General features: G+C 31.6%; 1 protein-coding gene across 5 annotated transcripts in view; it reads right to left on the bottom strand.

Moving 5' to 3' along the window:
• Positions 1-379: 379 nt before the first annotated feature.
• The window catches only part of LOC143249944 (furin-like protease 1, isoforms 1/1-X/2), a 185480-nt gene continuing 159287 nt past the window's right edge, over positions 380-26572 (bottom strand). For 4 of the 5 annotated variants that reach the window (XM_076500564.1, XM_076500569.1, XM_076500566.1 and 1 more), the window contains 3 exons: positions 22934-22963; positions 15489-15767; positions 380-2288 (listed from right to left, as the gene is read on the bottom strand). In XM_076500564.1, coding sequence (XP_076356679.1) covers positions 2107-2288; positions 15489-15767; positions 22934-22963 — 491 coding nt within the window. In that variant the 3' untranslated portion in view covers positions 380-2106. The remainder of the gene's footprint in view (positions 2289-15488; positions 15768-22933; positions 22964-26572) is intronic. The other variant, XM_076500565.1, reaches the window with a different exon arrangement.

The following is a 26572-nucleotide window of genomic DNA, read 5'->3' as shown; positions in this document are numbered from 1 at the left end:
AAAGGAAGGCTTGATGTATCTTTGGATGATAAGGGCTGATTTCTTTTTATTTGTTTGATGTATGAGATAGTGTACATGTAGAAGAATGTCTTTATGTAATAAAGGTCCAAAGTATATTACAAACTGAATGAATGTGGTCCAAAGTATATTACAAACTGAATGAATGTGGTCCAAAGTATATTACAAACTGAATGAATGTGGAATTCGAATTCCTGAATGAATTCTCATTTAAGCTCTTCTCTTGAAAGCTGCTTAATAATAATTAAAGGAACAGAAGCTTAGCTAAACACTGCTTTAATAATAAAGCAAATCAAAAAGTATGTCACACCTTAGAAGAGATGTTTGAAAAATTAATCAATTTCAATCTTCTATTCATTACTGAATAATACTGATTTAGTTGAAAAGTTTCACTAAACACAAGTTTTACAAGCTAATACACTTAGACAAAAACTCTTTGATTCCCATCACCAAATAACACAAAATATTTTCAACTTTGAAAAACAAAAACAAATTAAGTGCTACTGAAACATTTTGTGACAACTTAATGTGATATAATATAAATGTATTTCTTTATAATCAATATGTCAGAATTTGTACCACTTACTGAGGTCTTAGTTCAAGAACTGATTTCAAAAATAATAATTTTACACTGCAGTTTAAATACACACAAGGTTCTGATATGAATAATTTAAAACATAAACAAATTTCCAATTTAAATACAAGATAGATAGTGAAAGAAAACATGAAAAAAATGTTTACTCTTGTGTAAATTTTCATAAGTAAATGACAACTTCAAAATGAGGTAGACATTTCTAACATTTGTGACACTTTAAAAACAACATTTAATGGCTGTACAATAGTAACTATTAGTGAAGAAAACAACTGGCCTAATGAAGATTATACAGGCAGATTTTACTAGTTACACTTGGAATGTTCTAGAAAGTAACTAAAGTATTAAGTTGTGACATTAATTCATAACCTTAATGTTTACTGAACATTTATAACAATTGTCTCATTCTATTCAGAATATATCATTTACATTAAGAGAAAAATTCTGAATCAAACAACTACAGTGTAAGACACAAAATAAATGTAAAATAATAAATAAAGTGACAAAACCAACATTCATGATTTCAAAAATAGTTAACAAACTTACAAATACCTACATGGGCTTATTTGGTAAAAATTCAATGTACTTTGAGTAGATAATAATACAAATTATTTGCACTAAACACAATAACTTCTAACAACCATTAAAGGCTTCATTTAAAGGAAAATTGAACACTAAAACTTTTAAAACTTTACACTACATTTAGGATAAAACATGATAAATATATTTTAGCTACAAAAGGTAATACTGTTGATTTGAAAGAACATTTCGGGGATGGTTTTATTATTAGACCATCTTCAAACTTTGTAACATTACTTATAATTCAATTGACATACAAGCTTTAAGCAGCCTGTTTAACAATTAAAAGAAATATAAAACAACAAATGAACAACAAATTGTATTTTAGAATATGCCTACTTACAGATAAATTAAAATTAACCATGGTAATCTACAAGATGTTCTTAATTATGATTATGTGGTATACCTGTGACAAAAAGTTGATTAATTTAAGAAAAGAAACAGTAATCAACTACTATAAAATCATACATTTAACCATATAATACTGACAGCAATGTTTGATGGTGTTCACATGGAAGGAAAAAATGTTAGGAAGATGTCTCCTTCTGTAAATTAAGAAACCTGCAGATACTTCAGGCCACATCTTTTTTCCATGACACATTAAAATGCTCTTCAATTAACAATCTGGTCCCTACTTTCTTACATCTTATAGCACAACACAAAATATTCATGAAAACAGTTATATACATATACAGTTTTCCAAACACTGATTAATTTATGGCAAAAATACAGTACTTTCTTCATGCACTTGTTAAATTTTCAAGTCCAAAGTTATCAGCTTTACATCTTTCAGAACCTTTAAAAGAAAGAGATAGTCACTGGAATTGTATTTACCACAAAGGCCACAAATATCCAATCAATCCTTCGTAAAGCAAGCAGAGATTGAAAAATAACAGTTTTCTTGTTTGTGGATGAGGCTATTGCAAAGCCTGTGTTAACAACGATGTCTTTATTGAGATGAAAAACAAAAACCACCAACCAACAGAAAATGTCTCACTGTTCCTCATGACACAAGTAGCATAATTTCCACTGTTATCAGAATCACCAGTAGTGCCTCCTACAGGATTCTCCCTGGTGCCATGAGACACCACAGACAAATCTACATAACAAACAAATGATTCTTAATAAATTAACAAACATTATAAATAATGTAATCTGTGCTTTACTACTCAGTAAATAACAAATAAAAACAAAACATAGAAATTAATCAATTCAAAAACAATACAATAAATGTAATCTGTTCTCAGTAAACAACACATAAAGACAAAACATAGAGATTAATCAATAAAAAACAGTACAATGAATGTAACCTGTGCTTTACTACTCAGTAAACAACACATAAAGACAAAACATAGAGATTAATCAATAAAAAACAGTACAATGAATGTAACCTGTGCTTTACTACTCAGTAAACAACACATAAGGACAAAACATAGAGATTAATCAATAAAAAACAGTACAATGAATGTAACCTGTGCTTTAATACTCAATAAACAACACATAAAAGCAAAACATAGAGATTAATCAATAAAAAACAGTACAATGAATGTAACCTGTGCTTTAATACTCAGTAAACAATACATAAAAACAAAACATAAAGATTAATCAATAAAAAACAGTACAATGAATGTAACCTGTGCTTTATTACTCAATAAACAACACATAAAAACAAAACATAGAGATTAATCAATAAAAAACAGTACAATGAATGTAACCTGTGCTTTATTACTCAATAAACAACACATAAAAACAAAACATAGAGATTAATCAATAAAAAACAGTACAATGAATGTAACCTGTGCTTTACTACTCAGTAAACAACACACAAAAACAAAACATAGAGATTAATCAATAAAAAACAGTACAATGAATGTAACCTGTGCTTTAATACTCAGTAAACAACACATAAAAACAAAACATAGAGATTAATCAATAAAAAACAGTACAATGAATGTGACCTGTGCTTTACTTCTCAGTAAACAACACATAAAAACAAAACATAGAGATTAATCAATAAAAAACAGTACAATGAATGTAACCTGTGCTTTAATACTAAATAAACAACACACAAAAACAAAACATTAAGATTAATCAATAAAAAACAGTACAATGAATGTGACCTGTGCTTTATTACTCAATAAACAATACATAAAAACAAAACATAAAGATTAATCAATAAAAAACAGTACAATGAATGTAACCTGTGCTTTATTACTCAATAAACAACACATAAAAACAAAACATAGAGATTAATCAATAAAAACAGTACAATGAATGTAACCTGTGCTTTAATACTCAATAAACAACACATAAAAACAAAACATAGAGATTAATCAATAAAAAACAGTACAATGAATGTAACCTGTGCTTTAATACTCAATAAATAACACATAAAAACAAAACATAGAGATTAATCAATAAAAAACAAAATGTAACCTGTGCTTTAATACAAAACATAGAGATTAATCAATAAAAAACAGTACAATGTAACCTGTGCTTTACTACTCTGTAAACAACACATAAAAACAAAACATAAAGATTAATCAATAAAAAACAGTACAATGAATGTGACCTGTGCTTTATTACTCAATAAACAACACATAAAAACAAAACATAGAGATTAATCAATAAAAAACAGTACAATGAATGTAACCTGTGCTTTAATACTCAATAAATAACACATAAAAACAAAACATAGAGATTAATCAATAAAAAACAGTACAATGAATGTAACCTGTGCTTTAATACTCAATAAACAACACACAAAAACAAAACATAGAGATTAATCAATAAAAAACAGTACAATGAATGTAACCTGTGCTTTAATACTCAGTAAACAACACATAAAAACAAAACATTAAGATTAATCAATAAAAAACAGTACAATGAATGTGACCTGTGCTTTATTACTCAATAAATAACACATAAAAATAAAACATAGAGATTAATCAATAAAAAACAGTACAATGAATGTCATTATTACTGTACTCTGCAATAAACAGCTTTATAAGAAAACCATTGAATTATACAAACTATAATGTTATGGCCCAACCTGTCACACAAGTATTGGTCAGGTTAGTAGTAGTAGCTGCCTCTATGAATGTAGATTCTCTCATTAGTTCCACTTAAGTAAATAACATATTAGCATATAACATTGATAGTTACTAAATGTAAGATAATGGTTATAGCCAGTTACATAATGTTTAACAGCATCTAAGTTTATAATACTGATAGTTACTGAACTTAAGATGTTGGTAATAGCCAGTTATGTAATTTAACAGCACCTAAATATTTTATATTGTTATCACCTAAGTATATAATATTAGCAGCACCCAAGAATATAGCATTAATAGCAAACTATGTAACACTGTTTGCACCCAAATATATAATACTGTTACCACCTACGTTTATGACATTAACAGTGTCAAATGTAGAACATCAGCAGTGTCAAGTATAGAACATTAGTTGCATCAAATATAGAACATTAGTAGTGTCAAGTATAGAACATCAGCATTGTCAATTATAAAACATCAGCAGAATCAAGTATAGAACATCAGCAGTGTAAAATATAGAACATTAGTAGCATCATGTATGGAACACCAGCAGCATCAAGTATAGAAAATCAGCAGTGTCAAGTATAGAATATTAGTAGCATCACGTATAGAACATCAGCAGTGTCAAGCATAGAATATTAGTAGCATCACGTATAGAACATCAGCAGTGTCAAGTATAGAACATCAGCAGAGTCAAGTATAGAACATCAGCAGTGTCAAGTATAGAATATTAGTAGCATCACGTATAGAAAATCAGCGGTGTCAAGTATAGAACATTAGTAGCATCATGTATGGAACACCAGCAGCATCAAGTATCGAACATCAGCAGTGTCAAGTATAGAATATTAGTAGCATCACGTATAGAACATCAGCAGTGACAAGTATAGAGCATCAGCAGAGTCAAGTATAGAACATCAGAAGTGTCAAGTATACAACATTAGTAGCATCATGTATGGAACACCAGCAGTGTCAAGTATACAACATTAGTAGCATCATGTATGGAACACCAGCAGCATCACGTATAGAACATCAGCAGTGTCAAATATAGAACATCAGCAGAGTCAAGTATAGAACATCAGCAGTGTCAAGTATAGAAAATCAGCAGTGGTATAGAATATTAGTAGCATTACGTATAGAGCATCAGCAGAGTCAAGTATAGAACATCAGAAGTGTCAAGTATACAACATTAGTAGCATCATGTATGGAACACCAGCAGCATCAAGTATAGAACATCAGCAGTGTCAAGTATACAAGATTAGTAGCATCATGTATGGAACACCAGCAGCAGCATCAGCATCAAATATAGAACATCAGCAGAGTCAAGTATAGAACATCAGCAGTGTCAAATATAGAACATCAGCAGAGTCAAGTATAGAACATCAGCAGTGTCAAGTATAGAAAATCAGCAGTGGTATAGAATATTAGTAGCATTACGTATGGAACATCAGCAGAGTCAAGTATAGAACATCAGAAGTGTAAGTATACAACATTAGTAGCATCATGTATGGAACACCAGCAGCATCAAGTATAGAACATCAGCAGTGTCAAGTATACAAGATTAGTAGCATCATGTATGGAACACCAGCAGCATCACGTATAGAACATCAGCAGTGTCAAATATAGAACATCAGCAGAGTCAAGTATAGAACATCAGCAGTGTCAAGTATAGAAAATCAGCAGTGGTATAGAATATTAGTAGCATTACGTACAGAACATCAGCAGAGTCAAGTATAGAACATTAGTAGCATCACGTATAGAACATCAGCAATGCCAAGTATAGAGCATTAGTAGCATGAAGTATAATGTGTTAAATGATAATTGTTCTTTTAACTATCACGCAGTTTTTTCCAATTGTCCATTTGGCTACTGTTTACTATTGGACTTCCACATTGGCTGATTAACTATTTTTTGGTAATGAATTTCAATAATGGCTTCCCAACTGACCATTCAGTTAGCCTTTACCATTGAACTTCTGTAGTGGCTATAACTAACTACTATACAGATTTTATTTCTTATGGCTTGATTCAGTCAGAGATTCAAGTAACGGTTACTATAAAATGAAATTTTAGTGTTAATATAAAAATATCTATATACTTATGGTGCACTCTCTAAGCATATTTTCTGTAAACATTACAACAGTTTTTTTACAATGTCCAATTTGTTTTACATTATTTTAATGAGGCATATCTTGTAGAACTAATTTACGTGTCCCACAAGAAAGGCACCACCAGACCAAGTGGTGGCACAGTTTAAAACAATACAGTATATATGAATTATTTAAATATGAGCTATAAACATACAAAATATGTCACAAAAAACTACCAATAGCACAATAAACATGTTTTTTTAACTATACTTTTCTTCAAAGTTTCAAAAGAAGTTTCTGCCACTGATACAAAAAAGAGAAATAATATTTAGTTTTAAAGATTCAAATTACTTTTTGTTTTCAGAACATAAGAGTACAAACATAAGTATCTTAATTTTTATGCCAACTATTTTAATAGTTTGTAAACAAAAGTAACAAGGAGGGTGACTGCTTTATTCAAGTCCATACTATGCCAACTATTTTAATACTTTGTAAACAAAAGTAACAAGGAGGGTGACTGCTTTATTCAAGTCCATACTATGCCAACTATTTTAATACTTTGTAAACAAAAGTAACAAGGAGGGTGACTGCTTTATTCAAGTCCATACCATGCCAACTATTTTAATACTTTGTAAACAAAAGTAACAAGGAGGGTGACTGCTTTATTCAAGTCCATACTATGCCAACTATTTTAATACTTTGTAAACAAAAGTAACAAGGAGGGTGACTGCTTTATTCAAGTCCATACTATGCCAACTATTTTAATACTTTATAAACAAAAGTAACAAGGAGGGTGACTGCTTTATTCAAGTCCATACTATGCCAATTATTTTAACACTTTATAAACAAAAGTAACAAGGAGGGTGACTGCTTTATTCAAGTCCATACTATGCCAACTATTTTAATACTTTATAAACAAAAGTAACAAGGAGGGTGACTGCTTTATTCAAGTCCATACTATGCCAACTATTTTAATACTTTGTAAACAAAAGTAACAAGGAGGGTAACTGCTTTATTCAAGTCCATACTATGCCAACTATTTTAATACTTTATAAACAAAAGTAACAAGGAGGGTGACTGCTTTATTCAAGTCCATACTATGCCAACTATTTTAATACTTTATAAACAAAAGTAACAAGGAGGGTGACTGCTTTATTCAAGTCCATACTATGCCAACTATTTTAATACTTTGTAAACAAAAGTAACAAGGAGGGTGACTGCTTTATTCAAGTCCATACTATGCCAACTATTTTAATACTTTATAAACAAAAGTAACAAGGAGGGTGACTGCTTTATTCAAGTCCATACTATGCCAACTATTTTAATACTTTGTAAACAAAAGTAACAAGGAGGGTGACTGCTTTATTCAAGTCCATACTATGCCAACTATTTTAATACTTTGTAAACAAAAGTAACAAGGAGGGTGACTGCTTTATTCAAGTCCATACTATGCCAACTATTTTAATACTTTGTAAACAAAAGTAACAAGGAGGGTGACTGCTTTATTCAAGTCCATACTATGCCAACTATTTTAATACTTTGTAAACAAAAGTAACAAGGAGGGTGACTGCTTTATTCAAGTCCATACTATGCCAACTACTTTAACACTTTATAAACAAAAGTAACAAGGAGGGTGACTGCTTTATTCAAGTCCATACTATGCCAACTATTTTAATACTTTGTAAACAAAAGTAACAAGGAGGGTGACTGCTTTATTCAAGTCCATACTATTGATATAACTTTCTTGGCCCTTCTGTATAATGTCAAGATAATAAATAAATGACAAACAGTGTTAACATTGATACACAATTAAAAGCATTTCATAAACGTTCAATATTTACCACACCATCATCACGAGTGAGCTTGCAAGACATAATTAACATATTTATTTATCTTCTCAGCTAGGTCATGTGACTTGTGTGTACATTTACATTTCTCTGTAATTCTCAGAGGAGGTCTCACTACATTCTTACAAAGATATTTGTGGACCTTTGTCTGTATTTAATAAATGATTTTTTTTAACTCTTAATTATAAAGATTCACAGATGTTACTGGTTTTCAAACCCTTTGGTTGAGGCAATGCTACTGTTTTTTTTCCACAACATCTTATGTTCTGTGTTTTTACTGTGGCTGAATTCTTAGTATTTGATTTTTAACATATACCTTACCTTATGTTTACACATACCTTATGATTATACCTTACCTTATTTTTACATATACCTTATGTTTACACATACCTTATGATCTGCTGTATAAAATTGTAAATTATATTCCAATATAAAAAATTCCACATTTATGTTTATAAATAACAGCTTTTATCACCAGAGGTATCTTTAGTATTACCTAAAATTTGTTATATGTTATGAATCACATGTAGAATAAAGTATGTTTTTATAAAAACATTAAATTGTTAGTTAAACCTGGGATATATAGCAAAATTAAAGTTCCTTTCTTAACGTTTTTCATAACTGAGTTTTAAAGTAACTCTTTGATCAGTTGTTATCACATCAGTGAATGTGTTGATAGCTCTATCTACAATATTCAGGTTAAATCATCTTTCAGCTGCTATAATTTTCACTAGTAATAATTTATTTATAACTGTTCTTGATTTGTATTTATCTTCAAAATCCTGTGAACCTAAGTGTCAAATGTAGAAATTATTTGTATTTCTGTATGACATCATTCCATAAGAACAGGTTTACCCTAAATATATGGTGTGAAATTCACTTGATAATTTCTTTTTACTAATATATACAAAACAAGTAAACTATTATTTCTATCAATTCCACAAGTGAATGTTATGGTACAGTTTACAAACTTGTTGAAGTGTTATTGCTGTATCTCTACACCAAGAATATGTCACCTACCTGCCTTATACAGGTTTGGTTCTTATTAAGTACAAAGCTACACAATGGCTTATCTGTACTCTACCCACCATGGGTATTGAAACATACCAGAGACATACTACTGAGGTTTATATTTTGCAACATTTATGGCTTTTGTTTCAAAGTCACACACCAATGATGAGAGTGGGGATCCCACATTTAACCATTCATTTTGTTTATAAAAATCATTGTTTATGAGATACAAATGGACACATCTTTGTTATATTAATTAGATCTATAGTTTCAATGAATGAAGCTTTATTTAGTGACAATGTATTAACTACATCTTCTACTGGAACTTTGGTAAATAACACATCAAACAGTATTAACAAATCGTACTTATTAAACTTTACATTTTGGATTTTCTTTACAAATTCTAAAGAATTTCTAACTGCATATTTAGTTTTATTTCTCAAACAAGTGTACTTCCTAGCTACATATTTGGCTATTTGATATGAGTGTGTACCTACGATCAGTACTACTGGTTTAAAACTATTATTCATTTTATGTATTTCTGGAAGTGCATACAATCTTGGGATAATAAAATCAGCTGGAATAAGTCTATCATGAAGAACTGTGTAATAATGTGGTAGGACGTCCTCTGAAATTTATGCAGAAACGTAAACTTGCATCCAGGTCATGATCTAATAATAAAACATAAATATAACACTTATGTCTTGCATGTTCAATCCCCATGAAGACCTTGTGCATGCTGAAAAGTACAGAGTTCAGATTTTAGAAGTGGTTCAAATTTTTATTAGTTATTTATGCTAACATTTTCCAATCACTGCTATTACTTGACCAACAAAATTTTTCCTTTTCCCATCTAAACATCTTGTATATCCCACTTAATTACCATCAGCAATATTTGTCTTGTGACATTCTCTCTACCTATGTCAGTATGCCCTCTAGCCTGGAACTGTATAAAAACCTCATTCAGACAATATTTGTCTTGTGACATTTTCTCTACCTATGTCAGTATGCCCTCTCGCCCGGTACTGTAAAAAACCTCATTCAGACAATATTTGTCTTGTGACATTTTCTCTACCCATGTCAGTATGCCCTCTAGCCTGGAACTGTATAAAAACCTCATTCAGACAATATTTGTCTTGTGACATTTTCTCTACCTATGTCAGTATGCCCTCTCGCCTGGAACTGTAAAACACCTCATTCAGACAATATTTGTCTTGTGACATTTTCTCTACCTATGTCAGTATGCCATCTAGCCTGGTACTGTAAAAAACCTCATTCAGACAATATTTGTCTTGTGACATTTTCTCTACCTATGTCAGTATGCCCTCTAGCCTGGACTGTATAAAAAGCTCATTCAGACAATATTTGTCTTGTGACATTCTCTCTACCTATGTCAGTATGCCCTCTAGCCTGGTACTGTATAAAAAGCTCATTCAGACAATATTTGTCTTGTGACATTTTCTCTACCTATGTCAGTATGCCCTCTAGCCTGGTACTGTATAAAAAGCTCATTCAGACAATATTTGTCTTGTGACATTTTCTCTACCTATGTCAGTATGCCCTCTAGCCTGGTACTGTATAAAAAGCTCATTCAGACAATATTTGTCTTGTGACATTTTCTCTACCTATGTCAGTATGCCCTCTAGCCTGGTACTGTATAAAAAGCTCATTCAGACAATATTTGTCTTGTGACATTCTCTCTACCTATGTCAGTATGCCCTCTAGCCTGGTACTGCATAAAAACCTCATTCAGACAATATTTGTCTTGTGACATTTTCTCTACCTATGTCAGTATGCCCTCTAGCCTGTTACTGTATAAAAAGCTCATTCAGACAATATTTGTCTTGTGACATTTTCTCTACCTATGTCAGTATGCCCTTTAGCCTGGTACTGCATAAAAAGCTCATTCAGACAATATCCGTCTTGTGACATTTTCTCTACCCATGTCAGTATGCCCTCTAGCCTGGCACTGTATAAAAAGCTCATTCAGACAATATTTGTCTTGTGACATTCTCTCTACCTATGTCAGTATGCCCTCTAGCCTGGCACTGTATAAAAACCTCATTCAGACAATATTTGTCTTGTGACATTCTCTCTACCTATGTCAGTATGCCCTCTCGCCTGGTACTGTATAAAAACCTCATTCAGACAATATTTGTCTTGTGACATTCTCTCTACCTATGTCAGTATGCCCTCTCGCCTGGTACTGTATAAAAACCTCATTCAGACAATATTTGTCTTGTGACATTCTCTCTACCTATGTCAGTATGCCCTCTCACCTGGTACAGTATAAAAACCTCATTCAGACAATATTTGTCTTGTGACATTCTCTCTACCTATGTCAGTATGCCCTCTCGCCTGGTACTGTATAAAAACCTCATTCAGACAATATTTGTCTTGTGACATTTTCTCTACCTATGTCAGTATGCCCTCTAGCCTGGTACTGTATAAAAACCTCATTCAGACAATATTTGTCTTGTGACATTCTCTCTACCTATGTCAGTATGCCCTCTCGCCTGGTACAGTATAAAAACCTCATTCAGACAATATTTGTCTTGTGACATTTTCTCTACCTATGTCAGTATACCCTCTAGCTTGGTACAGTATAAAAAACTCATTCAGACAATATTTGTCTTGTGACATTTTCTCTACCTATGTCAGTATGCCCTCTCGCCTGGTACAGTATAAAAACTTCATTCAGACAATATTTGTCTTGTGACATTCTCTCTACCTATGTCAGTATGCCCTCTAGCCTGGTACTGTATAAAAATCTCATTCAGACAATATTTGTCTTGTGACATTCTCTCTACCTATGTCAGTATGCCCTCTCGCCTGGTACTGTATAAAAACCTCATTCGGACAATATTTGTCTTGTGACATTCTCTCTACCTATGTCAGTATGCCCTCTCGCCTGGTACAGTATAAAAACCTCATTCAGACAATATTTGTCTTGTGACATTCTCTCTACCTATGTCAGTATGCCCTCTAGCCTGGTACAGTATAAAAACCTCATTCAGACAATATCAGTTTTTTAAGACTTCATCCAAGTCTGCTCTCAGTGGAGAGTAAGGGTAGGTATATTTGAATGGAGTAAACATTATTAGGAATATGTTAACTCATCTGGTCTGGAATTATGAAGACTCATCTTCACTCTCCAACTATGTGGACAAAGTACCTTCAGTTTGTCCTCAGAATTACTGTGAGAACATAAAACAGCTGTGCTCATCCAAGGATCTAAAATGGAATCACTCCTTGTTTGTAATTACAAGAAAAAAGTGAACCCTCTTCCATGAACAATATACTAAATGTAAAGTGATCAAACATAAGGGCCATGCTGGATAGAGAAGTGTCTAATCTACACTGGTAATGTAAGTAGGCTTCCTCATAGACTAATGCCACTTCTGCTGACATCTATGAAAAACATCCAGAGACCTGTGTAGAAGGTCCCCCAACTTCATGCTATTCTACAAGAATAAAATAATTCACTCTAACATTTTGGAGGAAAAGCCTCTGTCCACCATCCTAGTGACTGGAAACTGTGTGTGGTAAGGACTCCTTTGCTCCACCTGTAGAACCTGGTGGATTAATGAACACTGAGTACTGAGGAACAGTGCAACAGTTGAACCAAGTTTCCTAAATGTTTAAGAGTAAAGTGGGATCCTGTGAAAATGAGGTAAAGGATCCTGAAAGATGAAGATATCAGTGTAGCAATGAAAATATTCACCTCTCTGTATAATCTAGCAGATGTAGTTAAGATAATTACAGGGGATGGTCGAATATCCTCAGATGTAGATACTACCAGATCATGCACGAGGGAGGTCTGCATACACACAATGTCCTCTCGTAGGCAATTCAACAAGGATGCTAAGGGCTTAGAATCTGATTAGACATGACTCGAGAAAGATTCCTTGCCTTCAAAGAGAGCCCTGAATAAAGAATACAAAACAATTTTATACCCACCTTTTCATTGTATTGGGGGATGAATCCTGGGAAATTGGATTATCCAAATATCCTTAACTAGCCACTCAAGATATTAGTATGGGCAACAAAATCTTCAAAACCCTCACTGAACAGAACAAATGACCAAAACTTTGTCTCGTAGAAGTGAGAAATGGTGATCAGATGAATTAATGAAAATAATGTACTCCCTTCTATGGCTGACAGTATTTCAGGTAAGAAGAACCAATCAGAGGATACAGGTACAATGATAAAACATACTGTGGACAATCAGTGCAAACCATTCTAACTGGTGATGTTAGTAGGTTAGAATACAAGAAAAATAAACCTTCAGGTAAAGGTGACACTTGACACATGATGTTAAAATCACAAATGGGTGTTGAGAAAGGTCATGTAATGTAACCTTAATTAATATACCAGTTAGTTAACTTGAATGGTTATTTGGAACTAAAGTCCCAAAGAAATTTTGTCTCAGGTATTGAATGGTAGTTAACAAGGCAGCTGTAAGCAGAACAATCGTGGAATAAGCAGAAACCCAGCCAAAGAGTCAGAGCAAAAAATGAATTATGGTTGGCACATGTGAGCAAAGCAGGTGCAACTTACTCTCCATAAACCACAGCAGAAATATCTGTGACTTCCATTAAAATATATCCATTGCAGAGCTAAGCAAAGCCTGAGACAAACACATGGCAATCCTAGAAATTAAACCCCAAGACTACATGAAGATCTGCATGACTTCCCTGCTTGAAGAATGAACTTCTGGATAGTTGGGTGTACCATACCAGATTATGGTTGTTTCCACAGAGATAACCATGGAGGAAGTGGAAGAGGTGGACACTTCCCAAGGTACAGCAGAAGCAGAAATGAAAGTATAGCTGCCAATCTAGTTCTATCAACAGAATATGACAATAGGTTGGAGCAATCATAGTAGGTATCTTGGGTAACATGAAATAGATGTAATTCCTAGAGTGGTGATCTCATCCCATCAAACTGTGTGTTTGTTCTTGTGATTCTCATGTTCTTACCAATCAAATTACATAATTAGGCCTAGATGTAGGCTTTTTCAGTAGCCGAAATGTACATCTTTAACATAAGCGTGCTTCTAAGCTTTTCGATCTAAGCGATAGTTCATAAGTATCAGTCAGTAGGCCTAAGTATACATGCAAGTATTGTGGCAACAAGATTACTCTGTAACTGCATGTTTACAGCTTTCAGTTTCACGTAATCAGATATTACCAATTCGCAAATTGAACAGCCCACATAAGTGGTTGCAAAAATCATCCCTCCATTGGGTGTAAAAAATCTATGCCCCGGCAAGCTGATATGAGAGGAATGGTTCTGATAAAGAAGGTTTAGGATTTGAAAACATGGAGATTTGGAACAAGTGCACTTTGATGGGAAAAACAAGACAACATAGTAAAATTGTTGAAGTGAAGCCTGAAGACATTCTTCTCAATAAGCCCAGACCATGATGCATCATTGTTTGAAGAGCAAGAAGGATAAAACATTTTGTAGGTAAGCTTGACTGTTCACGTATAGACTGTGGAATTCCTCTATATACGTCAGAATGAAGGTATGCATGTTTCAGAATTACTGTTTTCTTATCACTACTACAGCTGTAGTTGTAATGTCAAATATATATTCAAACACAATTTTTGGTGCACGAGTGCACTATAAATTTAGAATGTCACTTTTTCAATAAATGTACCACACAGCAAATTGTGTTCTGATGGATTTTTGAAGTATAGGTACAATTGAACAAAACCTATCAAAAATACCTAGATATAATTGATGGGTAAAAACATACATTACAAGACAGTTCTAACGTTTTTGGGAATGAATTCATCTACTCAAATAACTACCACACAAGTTATCTTTGAATATACAAAAAACGTATTCAAAAAATATATATAGCATGCCTACCCACTGCAAAGCTGGGTCCTACACAAAGCCTGAAAACTTCCACAAGAACAGTATGAAAGTCAAAGAATATGCTGAAATGAATCTGTAATCATCTTATGCACTGAAAGTTACTCTTGAATAAGGTACACAAAATTAATGCAAGATATTCCTACTTTCTAGCAAAATACTAACTAAATAATTTACCACATTAAAGTTACTTCCTGCTGTTTTGCAAAAACATTTAGAGCCTCAATGTACCACACCTATTCTACAAGTAAATCACACAAAAATATTTTGCCATGTTTTCCACCTTTAACAGGATTATTTTTTTACCTTGATTCCAGCTAATTTGCTCAATAACCAGTGGAAGCAAAGGTTAAGAATTTTATATTTAAACTTATATTTAAACTATATTCAAGATACACTAGAAATATTATATGTACCTGGATTCTGACCATCAGAATGATCTTTAAGGGCAGATTCATCTTCAGTTTCAACAGAATTGCTGTCTATTGGGTAAAAAAGTCGTGGTGATTTTGCTGTAGGTGGATAGTACTGGACATTGTTGTTGGGCAGTTTTGTTGTTGTAGAGGTGAAAACTTTAACTGCTGGCACAGGTGGTGTTTTGGTTGTTGTTGTCGTTGTGGTAGTTGGGAGAGGACCGTTAGGATCATGTGTGGTGCCATACATCACAAGAGTCCATTCTCTCAGTGAGGCTCGTCCTGAAATAAGAAATGAAATAACTACTGCAATCATACGGTTGTGTTCGAAGTACTTGTGGTAACTTGAAATAAGAAAAGTGCATACGAAGAGTGAGGTTTTTGTTGGTAACATACCAGAAATAGGAAATATAACAGTAAAGTTTTATTTTGTTATTCTTTATTTCTTTAATACTTAAACTCTATGGTCCACATTGTTATTTTTTAAATTGCATATAATTTCTACAATACTGATATGTTTTTTTCATTTAGCATTTTAAAACTGTTTTCTGAGTTTATTTTTAAAACTGCATGAGATTTCTCCCGACTGCTACAAATACATACATTTTTATCATTTAAAAAACTGTTGCTTAAGCCTCCCTTTCTGTATACAGCTGCATAGGATTTCTTTAATACAATACTGAATACAATGTTTGTTTAGTATTTAAAAACTGTCATCCAATTTTTTTTTCCAACTGCATGTGATTTTTTTACAACAATATTACATCTACTTTAGGGTTTTGTGACCCAATATTGAATGTCTTGTTTTTTAAATATGAAGACAAGTAGTTTCAAACAAGTACTTTTGTCATCTGAGTTGTCATACTTTGCTTTAAAAATAAATTTCCTGTATAAACTATATTAATGATATATGTTTACTGCTAGGACTTTTTATACCACTTAACCAGAGCTAGCAATATAATCAAGGTTAAAGTTCAAGCACAAGCTTTCAAATTACAAAAAATAGTTAAGAATCTGTGACAGTCAAAACCAAGTACATATTCAAAACAGAAAGTCAGAGTAATGGTGAAGGAAATGGGTAAGAATACCAACTGACTGTTTTTAGTTTAAATATTGAGATAAAATACTGAATGATTCAAAATGTTTATCGTGGTCTACTACTGTTCATGAAGTAGTCGCACAACACCTGAAATGAAAACAGTTCATGATTTAAACACACATTTTTTACTATTAACACAATACCTTTGGATTTAAATCAGTGACACAGATGAAGGATTGGTCAGTGAAGTATGTACATTTGATGTTGATTTTAAAGTCTTGGATGATGATGGCTATGAAGAGGATGCTGCTGGTTTACATAACGATTTAGATCATTTAGTAACTTGGGTGAATATATGGCAGATGAGTTTTAATTATAATAAATGAATTATATAACTTTAGCAGTGTTATTTGCTTTTGCTAGTGGTACAGCCAATAGAATTTTAGGTTGTATTTACACAAATATTGAAAACAAACCTAGAGAGGTTATAGTATCATTGTATACATCACTGGTTAGACCACATTTAGAATACAGTTTTGAGCTTCAATCCTTAGGAAAGACATTCAGTTGTTGGAAAGGGTTCGGGGGATGATTCCTGGGATGGAAAGGTGGTTATACAAGGGTAGGTTGGAGAGTTACTTGTTAAAGAACCTTAGAGTGCTGATACCTTATTTTTTTCCATACCTGATGACAAAAACTGTGAGACTAGCAGTCACAAATATAGCTTTTCCAGTTGGAGTAATCTTCAGCTAAGACAGTGCATTTTTGTGACAGAGTGAGTTACCTTTGGAATCTTGTCTTCTGACTTGATGGATACAGTTAATGTAATGGAATGCTTGATAAGTATTTGAAAGATAAGGGTTGGATTTGAGAGTTTTATTTTATATGTTAATATAGTGGATAGGATGGCCTACATGGACCGACAGGTCCTTTGCTGTCCTCATATTATTAAAAATTGTTAATTTAAAAAGAGGGAATATATTTCCCTCTTATATAATTCAAATAATTAATACTAATATGGCTTTTAGACATGGAGTTAAAATAGGGGTTTGCAGCTTGAGGAAATAATGTTAAAACTGTGTCTCAAATCTTAAGCCTATTTCTTTATTTTTCTTCTTTGCATTTTTACTTTAAGCTACCTGTCTCGTGTCTGTATTTTTAAATTAACCATGTTTAATAATTTTGTTTCTTTATTTTTTATTATGCCTATCATGAACATAAATCTGTATAATAGCAGTACTGTCCTATTTGAAACAGTTTAATGAAATATGTAGTTGGTGTAGGATGTTCTCTCAGGAAATAATGATATCCTTTGGATTGGCTTCATGTATATTGGTTGGTTATTGACCATAATATCATTATTAAAATGTTATCTTTGATATAATGATTGTATATTTGGTCACAATAATGTATGTTGATCAACATACCACATGTTATGTATATGCTTGTATAATATATATATCTACTATATTTATACTCTGTAGGTATATGGTGAGTCTGTAAACACTAGATTAAAGGACCAAGTGAACTATACTAGAATGGTGCATGTTTGTATAATATATATATATATACTATATTTATACTCTGTAGATATATGGTGAATCTGTAAACACTAGATTAAAGGACCAAGTGAACTATACTAGAATGGTACATGTTTGTATAATATATATATATATATGTCTACTAGAATGGTACATGTTTGTATAATATATATATATATATGTCTACTAGAATGGTACATGTTTGTATAATATATATATATATATCTACTATATTTATACTCTGTAGGTATATGGTGAGTCTGTAAATACTAGATTAAAGGACCAACTGAATTATACAAGAATGGTACATGTTTGTATAATATATATATATGTCTACTATATTTATACTCTGTAGGTATATGGTGAGTCTGTAAACACTAGATTAAAGGACCAAATGAACTATACTAGAATGGTACATGTTTGTATAATATATATATATATATATATCTACTATATTTATACTCTGTAGGTATATGTTGAGTCTGTAAACATTAGATTAAAGGACCAACCGAACTACACTAGAATGGTACATGTTTGTATAATATATCTACTATATTTATATTCTGTAGGTATATGGTGAGTCTGTAAACACTAGATTAAAGGACCAACTGAACTATACTGGAATAGTGCATGTTTGTATAATATATATATGTCTACTATATTTATACTCTGTAGGTATATGTTGAGTCTGTAATCACTAGATTAAAGGACCGACTGAACTATATTAGAATGGTGCATGTTTGTATCCACATGACATTTATAAAAGCATGTTCATGCAGTATATGTTGGCTAGTATTTATATCTACATATAAAACTTTATAGTTACTTTTTAAGTTGATAAGCTATATATATATGAATTTTCCAGTTGTATAGCTGCATGCCTACTTATTACATTAAGGATGTTCTAGAACACTAACAGTGCTGAGAATGATGTCTCTGTGTCACTGATTAAATGTCTGTGTAACACTTTTGGAACTGAGTGAGAAAAATATATAGCACTAAAGAAGATGATTGAGAAGGATGTTCTAGAACACTAACAGTGCTGAGAATGATGTCTCTGTGTCACTGATTAAATGTCTGTATAACACTTTTGGAACTGAGTGAAAAAATATATAGCACTAAAGAAGATGATTGAGAAGGATGTTCTAGAACACTAACAGTGCTGAGAATGATGTCTCTGTGTCACTGATTAAATGTCTGTATAACACTTTTGGAACTGAGTGAGAAAAATATATAGCACTAAAGAAGATGATTGAGAAGGATGTTCTAGAACACTAACAGTGCTGAGAATGATGTCTCTGTGTCACTGATTAAATGTCTGTGTAACACTTTTGGAACTGAGTGAGAAAAATATATAGCACTAAAGAAGATGATTGAGAAGGATGTTCTAGAACACTAACAGTGCTGAGAATGATGTCTCTGTGTCACTGATTAAATGTCTGTATAACACTTTTGGAACTGAGTGAAAAAATATATAGCACTAAAGAAGATGATTGAGAAGGATGTTCTAGAACACTAACAGTGCTGAGAATGATGTCTCTGTGTCACTGATTAAATGTCTGTATAACACTTTTGGAACTGAGTGAAAAATATATAGCACTAAAGAAGATGATTGAGAAGGATGTTCTAGAACACTAACAGTGCTGAGAATGATGTCTCTGTGTCACTGATTAAATGTCTGTATAACACTTTTGGAACTGAGTGAGAAAAATATATAGCACTAAAGAAGATGATTGAGAAGGATGTTCTAGAACACTAACAGTGCTGAGAATGATGTCTCTGTGGTTAACAACTGGACCATTAGATTGTTATTCAGGTATTAAAATGCTCAATGTTTACACATCCATAGCACTCATATACAAAAGATAAAGGATGAATTTCATAATTTACATTTGCAGAGCACACTATGCTAATTTTACTGTATGACAAAAACATGCAACTGTGTTACACAGTGCTACTACTTTTGTTAGCAAGCACCTTGAGAGAGATCAACAGTGTAGCAGTTTAATACCTTTATCACACAGTTAGTGAATCACAAAGTTAGCAAGCACCTTGAGAGAGATCAACAGTGTAACAGTTTAATACCTTTATCACACAGTTAGTGAATCACAAAGTTAGCAAGCACCTTGAGAGAGATCAACAGTGTAGCAGTTTAATACCTTTATCACACAGTTAGTGAATCACAAAGTTAGCAAGCACCTTGAGAGAGATCAACAGTGTAACAGTTTAATACCTTTATCACACAGTTAGTGAATCACAAAGTTAGCAAGCACCTTGAGAGAGATCAACAGTGTAGCAGTTTAATACCTTTATCATACAGTTAGTGAATCACAAAGTTAGCAAGCACCTTGAGAGAGATCAACAGTGTAGCAGTTTAATACCTTTATCACACAGTTAGTGAATCACAAAGTTAGCAAGCACCTTGAGAGAGATCAACAGTGTAGCAGTTTAATACCTTTATCACACAGTTAGTGAGTCACAAAGTTTCTTTGTCAAGCTACTTTTCTTCAGCAATGGAATTTTATACATTCCTTGCAGTTCATACTACACTTCAATAATGGTGTGCACATTATACACTACTCTATGTGATGTACTAACACCTTCATTTAAACAATATCCTCATAAATTATAAATACATTTACATACCGAAAATAATCTTTTTTAGAAATCCAAATATTATATACTTTAAAATGTACAATGGTAAAAATATAGTAATGGAACACAGTTTCAATTATACTAGACTATTTTAAAAACATTTGAAAAGTATTGTCATACAGACACAGGAACAAAACATTACTCATTTATATATGAAAAGTATTGTCATATAGACACAAGAACAAAACATTACTCATTTATATATGAAAAGTATTCTGATGTGGACACAGGAACAAAACATTACTCATTTATATATGAAAAGTATTCTGATGTGGACACAGGAACAAAACATTACTCATTTATATATGAAAAGTATTGCCATACAGACACAGGAACAAAACATTACTAATTTATATGTGAAAAGTATTGTCATACAGACACAGGAACAAAACATTACTCATTTATATATGAAAAGTATTGTCATATAGACACAGGAACAAAACATTACTCATTTATATATGAAAAGTATTCTGATGTGGACACAGGAACAAAACATTACTCATTTATATATGAAAAGTATTCTGATGTGGACACAGGAACAAAACATTACTCATTTATATATGAAAAGTATTGTCATACAGACACAGGAACAAAACATTACTCATTTATATGTGAAAAGTATTGTCATACAGACACAGGAACAAAACATTACTCATTTATATGTGAAAAGTATTGTCATACAGACACAAGAACAAAACATTACTCATTTATATGTGAAAAGTATTGTCATACAGACACAGGAACAAAACATTACTCATTTATATGTGAAAAGTATTGTCATACAGACACAAGAACAAAATATTACTCATTTGTATGTGAAAAGTATTGTCATACAGACACAGGAACAAAACATCTCATTTATATATGTCATACAGAAAGGTATTGTCATACAGTATTCTGATGTGGACATACTCATTTATATGAACAGAAACAAAACATTACTCATTTATATGTGAAAAGTATTGTCATACAGACACAGGAACAAAACATTACTCATTTATATGTAAAACGTATTGTCATACAGACACAGAAACAAAATATAACTCATTTATATGTGAAAAGTATTGTCATAGAGACACAGGAACAAAACATTACTCATTTATATGTGAAAAGTATTGTCATACAAACACAGAAACAAAATATAACTCATTTTTATGTGAAAAGTATTGTCATACAAACACAGGAACAAAACATTACTCATTTATATATGAAAAGTATTGCCATATAGACACAGGAACAAAACATTACTCATTTATATGTGAAAAGTATTGTCATATAGACACAGGAACAAAACATTACTCATTTATATATGAAAAGTATTCTGATGTGGACACAGGAACAAAACATTACTCATTTATATGTGAAAAGTATTGTCATACAGACACAGGAACAAAACATTACTCATTTATATATGAAAAGTATTCTGATGTGGACACAGGAACAAAACATTACTCATTTATATGTGAAAAATATTCTGATGTGAACACAGGAACAAAACATTACTCATTTATATATGAAAAGTATTGTCATACAGACACAGGAACAAAACATTACTCATTTATATGTGAAAAGTATTGTCATACAGACACAAGAACAAAACATTACTCATTTATATGTGAAAAGTATTGTCATATAGACACAGGAACAAAACATTACTCATTTATATGTGAAAAGTATTGTCATATGCATTGAATAAAAAGCTTATTTTTGATATTTTATTTTTTCTACTTGTAACTTTTATTTTTTATTTGATAAAATAGATAAGAATATTTCAGAAGGTAAACTGTCTACAGCAATGCTTACTCATATTTCAGAGGGTAAACTGTCTACAGCAATGCTTACTCATATTTCAGAGGGTAAACTGTCTACAGCAATGCTTACTCATATTTCAGAGGGTAAACTGTCTATAGCAATGATTTCTCATATTTCAGAAGGTAAACTGTCTACAGCAATGCTTACTCATATTTCAGAAGGTAAACTGTCTACAGCAATGCTTACTCATATTTCAGAAGGTAAACTGTCTACAGCAATGATTTCTCATATTTCAGAAGGTAAACTGTCTACAGCAATGCTTACTCATATTTCAGAGGGTAAACTGTCTACAGCAATGCTTACTCATATTTCAGAAGGTAAACTGTCTACAGCAATGCTTACTCATATTTCAGAAGGTAAACTGTCTACATGCTAAAAAACTACACAGCTGTCTCACTTACCACTCATGTCATGTGACAACCCAACAGGAGCTAAAGCAGCAACAGAAGTGAAGAAAAAAAAACTGATAATGAATTAATAATCAACAAAAGTTTATTACAGTTTAACGTATGTTACCAACACATCTACTTTATGCTTTAATACAGTTAATATTTGATACTTGAACAACACTATTGTACAGATTTTCATTCACAAATAATATATATATACAGACAGAGACAGAAGCAACCTCATTAAAGAAATATATCATGATAAAAAGTCATAAGTAAACACCTAATGTTTAAAAATAAGTTTCAACATGTATGTAATAGAATATAAAACAATCATCACATTTAATGTAACTTCTTTGTGTATTTTAAGCTATATTATAATATTATTACCTTTATTTATAAACCTGTAAAAAATCTTTTACAAAATGTACACAAGCTTCAGTACTCCTGTTTTGTTATAATGTTTTACAAATTGTACACAACCTTCAGTACTCTTGTTTTGTTATAATGTTTTACAAATTGTACACAAGCTTCAGTACTCTTGTTTTGTTATAATGTTTTACAAATTGTACACAAGCTTCAGTACTCCTGTTTTGTTATAATGTTTTACAAATTGTACACAAGCTTCAGTACTCCTGTTTTGTTATAATGTTTTACAAATTGTACACAAGCTTCAGTACTCCTGTTTTGTTATAATGTTTTACAAATTGTACACAACCTTCAGTACTCTTGTTTTGTTATAATGTTTTACAAATTGTACACAAGCTTCAGTACTCTTGTTTTGTTATAATGTTTTACAAATTGTACACAAGCTTCAGTACTCCTGTTTTGTTATAATGTTTTACAAATTGTACACAAGCTTCAGTACTCCTGTTTTGTTATAATGTTTTACAAATTGTACACAAGCTTCAGTACTCCTGTTTTGTTATAATGTTTTACAAATTGTACACAAGCTTCAGTACTCCTGTTTTGTTATAATGTTTTACAAATTGTACACAAGCTTCAGTACTCCTGTTTTGTTATAATGTTTTACAAATTGTACACAGTACTCCTGTTTTGTTATAATGTTTTACAAATTGTACACAAGCTTCAGTACTCCTGTTTTGTTATAATGTTTTAATTGTACAAATTCAGTACTCCTGTTTTGTTATAATGTTTTACAAGTACTTCAGTACTCCTGTTTTGTTATAATGTTTTGTTTTACAAATTGTACACAAGCTTCAGTACTCCTGTTTTGTTATAATGTTTTACAAATTGTACACAAGCTTCAGTACTCCTGTTTTGTTATAATGTTTTACAAATTGTACACAAGCTTCAGTACTCCTGTTTTGTTATAATGTTTTACAAATTGTACACAAGCTTCAGTACTCCTGTTTTGTTATAATGTTTTACAAATTGTACACAAGCTTGTTTTGTTATAATGTTTTACAAATTGTACACAAGCTTCAGTACTCCTGTTTTGTTATAATGTTTTACAAATTGTACACAAGCTTCAGTACTCCTGTTTTGTTATAATGTTTTACAAATTGTACACAAGCTTCAGTACTCTTGTTTTGTTATAATGCTTCAGTACTCTTGTTTTGTTATAATGTTTTACAAATTGTACACAAGCTTCAGTACTCTTGTTTTGTTATAATGTTTTACAAATTGTACACAAGCTTCAGTACTCTTGTTTTGTTATAATGTTTTACAAAATGTACACAAGCTTCAGTACTCTTGTTTTGTTATAATGTTTTACAAAATGTACACAAGCTTCAGTACTCTTGTTTTGTTATAATGTTTTACAAAATGTACACAAGCTTAAATACTCCTGTTTTGTTATAATGTTTTCCAAATTGTACACAAGCTTCAGTACTCCTGTTTTGTTATAATGTTTTACAAATTGTACACAAGCTTCAGTACTCCTGTTTTGTTATAATGTTTTACAAATTGTACACAAGCTTCAGTACTCCTGTTTTGTTATAATGTTTTACAAATTGTACACAAGCTTCAGTACTCCTGTTTTGTTATAATGTTTTACACATTGTACACAAGCTTCAGTACTCTTGTTTTGTTATAATGATTTACAAATTGTACACAAGCTTCAGTACTCCTGTTTTGTTATAATGTTTTACACATTGTACACAAGCTTCAGTACTCCTGTTTTGTTATAATGTTTTACAAATTGTACACAAGCTTCAGTACTCTTGTTTTGTTATAATGTTTTACAAATTGTACACAAGCTTCAGTACTCCTGTTTTGTTATAATGTTTTACACATTGTACACAAGCTTCAGTACTCTTGTTTTGTTATAATGATTTACAAATTGTACACAAGCTTCAGTACTCCTGTTTTGTTATAATGTTTTACACATTGTACACAAGCTTCAGTACTCCTGTGTTTTGTTATAATGTTTTACAAATTGTACACAAGCTTCAGTACTCCTGTTTTGTTATAATGTTTTACAAATTATACACAAGCTTCAGGACTCCTGTTTTGTTATAATGTTTTACAAATTGTACACAAGCTTCAGTACTCCTGTTTTGTTATAATGTTTTACAAAATGTACACAAGCTTCAGTACTCCTGTTTTGTTATAATGTTTTACAAAATGTACACAAGCTTCAGTACTCCTGTTTTGTTATAATGTTTTACAAATTGTACACAAGCTTCAGTACTCCTGTTTTGTTATAATGTTTTACAAAATGTACACAAGCTTCAGTACTCCTGTTTTGTTATAATGTTTTACAAAATGTACACAAGCTTCAGTACTCCTGTTTTGTTATAATGTTTTACAAATTGTACACAAGCTTCAGTACTCCTGTTTTGTTATAATGTTTTACAAATTGTACACAAGCTTCAGTACTCCTGTTTTGTTATAATGTTTTACAAATTGTACACAAGCTTCAGGACTCCTGTTTTGTTATAATGTTTTACAAATTGTACACAAGCTTCAGTACTCCTGTTTTGTTATAATGTTTTACAAATTGTACAAGCTTCAGTATTCCTGTTTTGTTATAATGTTTTACAAATTGTACACAAGCTTCAGTACTCCTGTTTTGTTATAATGTTTTACAAATTGTACACAAGCTTCAGTACTCCTGTTTTGTTATAATGTTTTACAAATTGTACACAAGCTTCAGTACTCCTGTTTTGTTATAATGTTTTACAAATTGTACACAAGCTTCAGTACTCCTGTTTTGTTATAATGTTTTACAAAATGTACACAACCTTCAGTACTCCTGTTTTGTTGAATAATGTTTTTAAAAATTTCTTCCAAGTTCAGATTTCTTAAAGGCAAATAAAGAAGTACAATGTTTATAATAATAATGTGAAAACTGAACATAACTGTTAGGGTTTGGTTTACTGCTTTATCACAGCAGAAACTGGCAACATTACTGAGCTATTAAAATCTCCTTGTGGAACTCAAAGGGGAAAAAAAATTTTGAAATGGGAATAATGGTTATTTTGTTAATTTGGTACAATCTGTGTAAACAGTACCTCTTTTTTGATCTCACAAAAAACTTTAATGAGGTGTTAAAGTTCAGCCATTTTTAATTAACTGATCTGAGGTAAAAGGAAAATAAATTGAAGTAATATTTTTATTTATTAGAGTCTACATTACTCTAACTTTAGTTTGTTGATACACAAATGAACCTGCTGTTCTACATTA

Source organism: Tachypleus tridentatus, chromosome 4 (genome assembly GCF_004210375.1).
Source record: "Tachypleus tridentatus isolate NWPU-2018 chromosome 4, ASM421037v1, whole genome shotgun sequence".
NCBI lineage: Eukaryota > Metazoa > Arthropoda > Merostomata > Xiphosura > Limulidae > Tachypleus > Tachypleus tridentatus.
The sequence above is the reverse complement of the archived record's forward strand: the minus strand, read 5'-3'. Positions and strand labels throughout refer to the sequence as shown.